This window comes from Lineus longissimus, chromosome 8, assembly GCF_910592395.1.
Source record: "Lineus longissimus chromosome 8, tnLinLong1.2, whole genome shotgun sequence".
In the NCBI taxonomy this organism is placed as follows: domain Eukaryota; kingdom Metazoa; phylum Nemertea; class Pilidiophora; order Heteronemertea; family Lineidae; genus Lineus; species Lineus longissimus.
The window spans coordinates 8,897,739-8,906,304 of record NC_088315.1 but is presented as its reverse complement, the minus strand read 5'-3'; the positions used below and the strand labels follow the sequence as shown (position 1 = coordinate 8,906,304).

At 40.8% G+C, this 8,566-nt stretch overlaps 1 protein-coding gene across 1 annotated transcript; it reads left to right on the top strand.

The window, feature by feature from the left end:
• Window positions 1-79: 79 nt before the first annotated feature.
• Window positions 80-8,313, top strand: LOC135492289 (carboxy-terminal kinesin 2-like). Its single transcript, XM_064778655.1, has 14 exons — window positions 80-172; window positions 802-945; window positions 1,109-1,385; window positions 2,545-2,607; window positions 2,736-2,985; window positions 3,258-3,468; window positions 3,675-3,842; window positions 4,245-4,391; window positions 4,573-4,692; window positions 5,210-5,380; window positions 5,648-5,951; window positions 6,090-6,229; window positions 6,505-6,654; window positions 6,911-8,313. The coding sequence occupies exons 1-14, from the start codon at window positions 155-157 to the stop codon at window positions 6,953-6,955; spliced, it is 2,208 nt and encodes a 735-aa protein (XP_064634725.1). The 5' UTR covers window positions 80-154; the 3' UTR covers window positions 6,956-8,313.
• Window positions 8,314-8,566: the final 253 nt, after the last annotated feature.

The following is an 8,566-nucleotide window of genomic DNA, read 5'->3' as shown; positions in this document are numbered from 1 at the left end:
GCCAATCAGAATGGCTGAACGGTTTTCAGAATATAGCCAATCAAAACTCGTGTAACAGAACAATTTTGTGCCCGGAAATTTGAATGGCTTTTTTGATCAAATTTTTACGAAAACATTGCTGAAAACCGTGAGAAAACACCCAAATTATAAAAAAATGGGTACTGAGTCAGAGGTAGATGAACATTACTTGATTGACATGTACTATGCACTACGCGCACAACATGATCACGGTGCAATAATGAAAATAAGTCGATTGAAAGTTTAGGAATTCAGAACTCTGAACTGTGCAGAAATGCACTGGCAACTCTATCATTGCATGCATGCATGCATCATGTACTGTAGGGTCCCATATAGGTCATCATGCCCTGACCCTGGTTTTGACCCATGATTGTGTATGCGCGTCTGGAAAAGGGCCAGGGGGCTACCAGGGGGCATGCTCGTCAAGAGATATATCTGCCACGGCGTATTCAATATTGCTACCCATGGCATGGGCATGGCCATACATTCACATTCACATTGTTGACAATCGTCAATGACATTGTTGTTGATCTCTGTTTCCAATTGGCATATGCACGTGTGTTTCCGATTGACCCCTGCCCTTGTCTTGTGTGGCCCTCCAGTCAGTGCCCTACGAACCAATACATGTGTTAGCACGAATTGCTAGCCAAAATAAAGCCTGAGGGCAGTGAGGCTGATAGTGATATTTGGGTATGTGCAAAGTTTTTCAAGTTTGTCATTCTCTGTTTCCAAGATATCAATAAACTTGCATCCTACAGTTTTGTTCTTCCATCATCCTTGCAGAGAGAGCCCCTTGCATCACAAGATGTGAACAAGGCACCTACGATGGTCTCTAAGTTGAAGCCTCCAAGTAAACTACCAATGTCTTCCGCAAAGAAACCAGCTCCTGGACCAGTGAAGAGGAAGGCAGTTGATGACCTTGATCCAGTAAGAATCTCAGTGTAAAACGATGCCAGGTTTGCTGTCCTTCTCACTTGTTTCTTAACTTGTGACAAAATTGGAGTTTGAGTTATTATACTACAGTTATAATTTTAACCAAGTTTAGTACTTTAAAGTTTAATATGTAGTAATATTTTTGTCTGTTTTTCAGCGTGAACTCAAATTCACAAAGAAATTTGATGGTGCTGTTGCTGGATCTAAGTTCCCCCGCCCGACAAACACCTTCGACGGGCGCCCATCAGCCATAGGGACGAGGTCTTCAAAGACTACCAATTTCCTGGACGGGCGGCCGTCATCGATCGGTACACGATCCCATACAGGTCCAACCAGAAATGCCACGTCAAGACCTACCGTGAATAAGACAAGAAATGCAGCGCCAGTCCCTTCGAGAACAAACACGGGGAGACCAGCAGCTACCCTCAAAAGGAGTAAGTGTTTTCTACTAATTTTAAGTTGCCGAATGATTTTGCTGGACCTCTTTGTCTCTTATGAAAGTTACACTTACAGTGGCGCTGTAGATTTGTCACTGGGAAGTACGAGTAAAATACAAGAACCTTGAAACGGAATTAATATTTATGCAGCATCATAAACATAAGAGATTGATAATGACAGTAGATATTGTTGTATAGTAATTGTAAAACCTTTCTTATGAGTAGCACTGTAATGTGTAATTCTTGGAATTAAGTGTGCGGGATTATTGGAATTGGGTTCAGATAAGATACCTGTGAAAATTCCCACGGTCTACTTTTAATCCTCCATTCTCCCCAGCGTGATCAATTACGTCAGCATTGATGCGGCTCCTCATTGGATGGAGACGCATCAACGTTGCCCCCTGATTGGTGCAGACAAAGCTGCGCGTGAATACAAAACAGCTGTCCGCACGCTCTCGGCAGAGAGAGAGAGATAAAAAGAGAGCGATAGAGAGTTATTCCAGTCTCCCGAGTATTTTATAATCACGTGCACGAATCGTCATCCCGACGAACTATTTTATCAATTATGACTTTGGTGTGTATAATTTTGTGAAGCAGTGTTAGAATAAAGGATCCGGACGTTAGAAGGCAAATTCAGGACTTATTACGTTTGTAACCTGTGCAAATACAACAATATTTCATCAGATTATTGATGGGTATTCATACCTTTATGCCTGTTGGGTAAATTGGCGAACTTCAATTGAAAACTATGAGGGCATAAGGCAGCAGTTCGCTATTTTACCTGCCATGTAGTAACATGTATGTCAAGCCCTAAAATTTGGTAACAGTGATTCTTAATCTGCTTTTTAGGCAATTCAGGATCATCTCTACAAGAACCTTGTTGTGGTGCGTGCTTTCATGTACTTTGCATGATTGCATGTCATTCTTCAGACTAGGTTACTTTAGCACAACTTTACATTATAAAAACCTTTCCTAATCCAATTGTATTCCCATTAATGTGTCTTGAGCTGTCCCAGTTGAAGTTGCAGTGAAATTCTGACAACTATTTCTTGAACTTTTTTGGCGTGTAGTGCCATTTTTTCTTAAAATGGGTTAAGGAGGGCAGCAAAGCCTACTGATCACGATGAGGATGTTTTATGATTTATTCTGTTTTCAGGTGTGTCAGGGCCAGTTGGCACATCAAGAGGAGCTCCGAAACCACCTGCAGGTGCTGCAAAAGGTAGGCTGTTGGTTTAATTTTCTTACTTCAGATTATAATGAGCTTCAAGCATGATAACATTTGGATACACCCTTTAGTTGAAGTGGTTAAACTGCATTTGACAAAAGCGTCTTTCGCATTGTTTTCAGCTCCTTCAGCAGGTGGCGCTGCGAAGAAACGTGCCGCATGGGATTACAAGGGTCGCCTCCAAGACATGGAGGAAATGTTGGGCAAAAACATGTCGGCCAACAACAACCTGGTCTCCAGCATCGAGACGTTCAACTCACGAATCCAAGCTCTCGAGGCGCAGAATGCTCAGCTTAAAGGCGACATCGGTGTCAAAGAGGTGGAGAAGCATGAAGTGTCGAAAGAGAGGCAAAATTTGGAAAAGCAGCTGAGGTATGACTTGATATGCTTCGGGGCTGGTAATTGCTGTTGACTTTAGGTGTTGGACTCGACTCCAAAATATGTACGAATCCTGGTTTAAGTACGTCTCTATGCTATGAAAAGGGTGAATCCCAATGCCAGCATAGGTTTCCCCTGGGTCTCTGGTTTCCTTCTACATATGTTCATTACAAATCGCTCAATATGTTTATGATGTCCTTGTTCAGCTTTCAAACTCAGCGCTCAACCCAATGTTTAAAAAATTCATATTTCAATATCTCTTCCAGGGATCTTGAACAGGCCACCACAGAAATGAAGCGGAAACATCACAACGACTTGGAAGATCTGCAGATGTCAAACGGGAGGATAGAAAGACAGCGGGACACGCTACAGGGTGAAATAAACGCAGCCACACAGGAGATCTCCGGCCTTAAACTTTCTCTGGCTCAGCTGACGTCTGCCCAAGCGGGACTCAATGCCGAGTTCGGGGCTACCAAGGTATGCTGGTTTGGGGTCTACAGTAGCATAGGATCATCGGCCACTAAATTCCTTGTGATTTTTCATTGTATTGCTTTAGAGTCTTGTTACTGGTACTAAGATGTTCAAAAACTCCTGATTTCCAAGCAGTTGTGTGTCTTCAACAAATCATTTGTAGGCACATATGCTTAAGTGTCCACACAAAAAATTGATTTTCCCTCTTTCAGATTCAATTGGAGCAATCTTTAGAGTACGGCAGGTTAAAAGACAGTGAAATCGTTGAACTGAAAGCAAGTCTGGCTGCACAAATACAGGCGAATGAAGACCAGGCATCGAAACTCATCGAACACGAGACAGAGAGAAGGAAATTGCATAATACGATTCAAGAGCTAAAGGTTTGTATAAAATACAGAATTCGGTATAAACCTTGTGCCTGCTGATCGAAGGTTTCCGATACTTAGTGTAGAATCCTTCTACCCATTTGATATTCTTTCAATCAGAAAAAGTATGCTGACTTCTACGACATTTTTCAACAAATAAAGTCCACTTGATCGAGTACTTTGCTCGCCGTAGAGACCAGAAAATACCCATAGTTGTTTCATTCAAGTGTTGAGACATCAAAGTGACTTACCCTAGGTAATAAACATTTTGTCTGCATTGGATGCAAACCGTAGTTGTACAAGTTATGAATCACACACTTTAACAAGTAGGCAACTCCACCTCCAACTCTCCAGATGTGAGTTACAAAAAAAACGTGTTTGGTACATAATCTTCAACAATCTTGATGAACTTTTCAGGGTAACATCCGCGTGTTCTGCCGAGTACGCCCCCTATTAGGAGAAGAGCTCAAGGACAATGAAGATGGCGTCGTCACGCACATGCACTTCCCCGACGACTGCAAGACACTAGAGATGGAGAAACTCACCGGATCAAGCTTGAATGATGTAAGTTTGTAATTATCTTGAAATCGAAAATGTTTTGACTCCTCAAGACGTAACACAATTGCAGACTTCTTCTTGGCTCATTTTCAAAATGAGTACCATGACTTTGCTCGCCAGAAATATGCATGAACTGTCAGTGATGGCTTTTGAAAACATTCAAAGTGTTTTTTTTTCTCTCCCGTAGACAAAAAGTAGCGGCAAAAATGGAAGTAATGGAAAGGGCCACGACTTTGCATTTGACCGGGTTTTCTCTCCCGAATCATCTCAGGCCTGCGTATTCGAGGAAATATCCCAACTAGTTCAGGTAAGCCCTTATGTATTTCCTTCATGAGCAATAGTGTGCAAGGGACAACTGTCTCTCAAAGCAGTGTGCTGAGCCAACACTGAAAGATAGAACAGTCGCTGGCACAGTGGCCTATCAAATCCACTAGAAAGTCTCTTCTCTTTCTACTTCTGTTTGATTGTTGAAACGTCTTCTGCGAAGATATGATTTTTGTAAAGAAAGAAGAACTTCCATATCTTTGTGGAAGAGTCCTCAATCATGAAATATGATTTGTCAGAACACCAGAGATCGTCTGCTCACTCATTCATCGTATGGTTCAGCCAACAGGTCACACTTCAGACTACGGCAATCCTTTGTCGTAACTTTTGCAAATAAAATAGAATGAAACACAGCTGTTTCAGTGACATGAATATGTGTTGAAACTAATGGGACTATCTCATAACATAATGCAGTATGTTAATAAAGTAGTACCCTGTCTCGGACAGCAGTTGGCACCAGAGGAAAATCAGTGATGAATTTGATAATATTTTCATTATAGAGTGCTCTCGATGGCTACAATGTCTGTATCTTCGCGTACGGCCAGACGGGTTCTGGCAAGACATATACAATGGAGGGTAATGGTACAGATACAGAGACAATGGGCATGATACCTCGGGCTATTCAGCAAATATTCCACACCTCGAAAGATCTGGAAAACAAAGGCTGGCAGGTGAGAAATAGCTTGGGTTGAACAGTTAGAAAACAAAGGGTGGCAGGTAAAAAATACATGTAGCTTGGGTTGAAGAGTAACTCAGTTAAGTCTTTAAAATTCATGGTTGCGTCATAACAAAAAAATAAATGTACAAATCTCAATCAAGACAACCTGTCATTTACAAAGTTGATGAAATCTGGAACCGTAATGATCAAATCAATGCTTAAGAACAAGTATTTTCTATCAAGCAATGAATTATGAACACCATCTTTGTGTATTTTTCAGTATCTACTGGAAGCATCATTCCTTGAAATCTACAACGAGACATTACGCGACCTGCTGGGCGAGGGAAAAGACGACCAGAAACACGACATCAAACTGGCAGGACCAAACAGCAACGAGGTCGTTGTGACTAACCTCACCTTGGTGGACGTGAAGACACAGGAGCAGGTCCACACGCTCTTGACGAATGCATCCCATAATCGCGCAGTCGCGGAAACCAAATGTAACGAACGCTCATCGAGAAGTCACAGTGTATTCCGTATGAAGATCACTGGTAATAATTCAGTAACAGGAGAGTCCTGCGTTGGTGAGTGTCTAATTTCTATGAAATAAAATTTGATTTCTGACAATGGTTCTCACGTATCTACTACTACTACATAGGATCTATGAAATGCAACCAGGCTTTTGTCATCATTATCTCCATTTTTTCCTATCTCTTTTCCAGGAAACTTGAATCTGGTCGACCTTGCTGGCAGTGAGCGGCTGAAGGAATCTGGCTCGCAAGGAGCACGCCTTAAGGAGACGCAGGCCATCAATAAGAGCCTCAGCAACCTGGGCAATGTCATCATGGCCCTGGCTAACAAGGTATGGTTGTATAGTAATTGTTTTGACCTCTCTTCATGTATTTTCTAAACCTCTCTAATGTGTTTGGCAGTTTGCATTAAGTTCCCCTTTTATTTTTAGGCCTTTTTCCAGACCTCAAAATCCAGTTTAAACCAGTCGTTCTTCTTTGCTCTGATTGGACAATATTACACGTGGTCATTAAGCAATAATTTTGAAATCAGCTTAGTGAAATGAGATTTCGTAATTTGGTATTACTACTTGAAACTGTCTGACCCCGTTTCTACGATCTGTTACAGGACAATCATATCCCTTACCGTAACAGCAAGCTCACACACCTTCTCCAAAACTCATTGGGTGGCAACAGCAAGACCCTCATGTTCGTCAACGTGTCCCCGAAAGAGGACAGCTTTAGCGAGACTCTCAATTCGTTGCGATTTGCTACAAAGGTAAGAGATTGTTCCAACTGTTTTATTTCAATTGCTAAAGCTAAAGCATCTTTCTTGACGTAACTTCATTTGAGCTGAAAAACTGAGTAATTTATACATCAAGGTCATTCAAGTGTTGATTGACCCAGGTTTCTAATAAGAACGTCCTTTGTCCAGATAACCCCTTAAAAAACAATTATAATTTATAAATATAATGAATGTTTCAAATGTCAAGTATGACTATTGCTGCACGATAAATGTTTTTTCCTCTTTTCAGGTGAACCAGTGTAACATTGGAACAGCTCAGAAGAAGTCAAAGTAAAGGACAAACTTTTAGACTTCCCGCAAACTGCTGTACATGGTGTTTGACTGTCCACTGATTTCGTGAGGCTACTGTAGGCCCCTGGCCAGATACACTCGCAACACCTGAAGTCTACATAGAAAACAAAACACCTTTACAAAAAAATGATATCTGTACAATAGGAAAAGAAAACATCTTTATAATAGATGTCTACAGTCAAATGCGCTATTTCCCAACCTCTGGTTGCTCTACGCATCTGGGAAAAGGGCTCTTTAATCCCTGTTAAATGGACTGTCTTTTGGATAGAAAGTGTAAATTTTTCCATTGCTGGAAATGTAGATGATTCTTTGGACTAGGGAGGATGTTTGAGTGGTGAGCCGTGAGGTTTGAATACTCCTCAAACTTTGACGAAATGTTAATTATTCATGGGCACTTCCAGGCACTGTCGATTGGGTAGATATAAGTTGGGAAAACATCTCATTCACTGACAATATCCGTTACACACAGTGTACATAATACACACGGGGTACATAATATCCATATTACTGTAAACACTCCTCTACCCCATCAACAGTGCCTGGAAGTGCCCATGGTTTATTAGTATAGTTAGTAAAGAAGTGTCTGTTTGGATGGTGAAAGTGATGTGTTTGTTGGAGAGAGCTTATGTATGCGACAGATTGTGACTTCTGAAAATACAAGTATTTTCTCTTTAAATTAGAAATGCTTGTAACGTAGGGTGCACTTCGAAAAATGGAGTGCATCGGGGAATTATCAAAAAGGTTGGGGTAACAGACGAGGCCGAGCGTTCAATTTCGTTTGAGGTATATGTAATTGTGGAACATAAATGTTTGTAACTCCATCTATTAGTTATAACGAGATGTAGAAATGTAATTTATGCTAGTATCATAGTGCACTTGAGAATGTCGCCAAATGCTTTTATTTGTAAATTTAGACTTTTAGCAGTTTTATTTTTATGGATCGTAGATGAAATTATGCTTCCTGAATTACATTGTAACTCAGAAAGTTAAATATGTAGGGGTAATACACAGTACATGTATGCTGTCGTACATGTAACAATTGAGTTATCGCAAGCCTTCAAGCAACATTTGAAGTCAAGAGACTGAAGAATGTCGCTAAATGTCCTTGGAAGATGATTTGGAGACATTACTAAGTGTACAATCAACCAATTCATAGTGTGTCTGTGGGGGGAGCTTGAGCTTACTGCCTGTATAGTCAAAAATAATTTAAAGGTTAAAAGAAATTGTTCATGTATCTCATTTCTGTATAACCATTGTAACAAAACGATTTCGAAACACTGCCACGGATGAGTGTATTTTCAAGTGTACAGCTTATGAATTTTATATTAAACCGATTGTAAATATCCAGCAATCCCATCTTCATCTTGTTTTGTTCTGAAAATGATGAATGGGACTTCGGTAGCTTTCAAGTACGGTAAGCCTGGACCCTCTCCTTGGGGACTTCCTCCAACATGTAACTCACTTTGTTCCCAAGTGTTAATACACTGGGCGCTATATCAGGATTCGACCATGGCTGAATTTTCAAAGGCTGGGATACGCTTTCCCATATTTATCAAAACTGGAGGATCTGGGGATTTAATCCATAGATTAATCA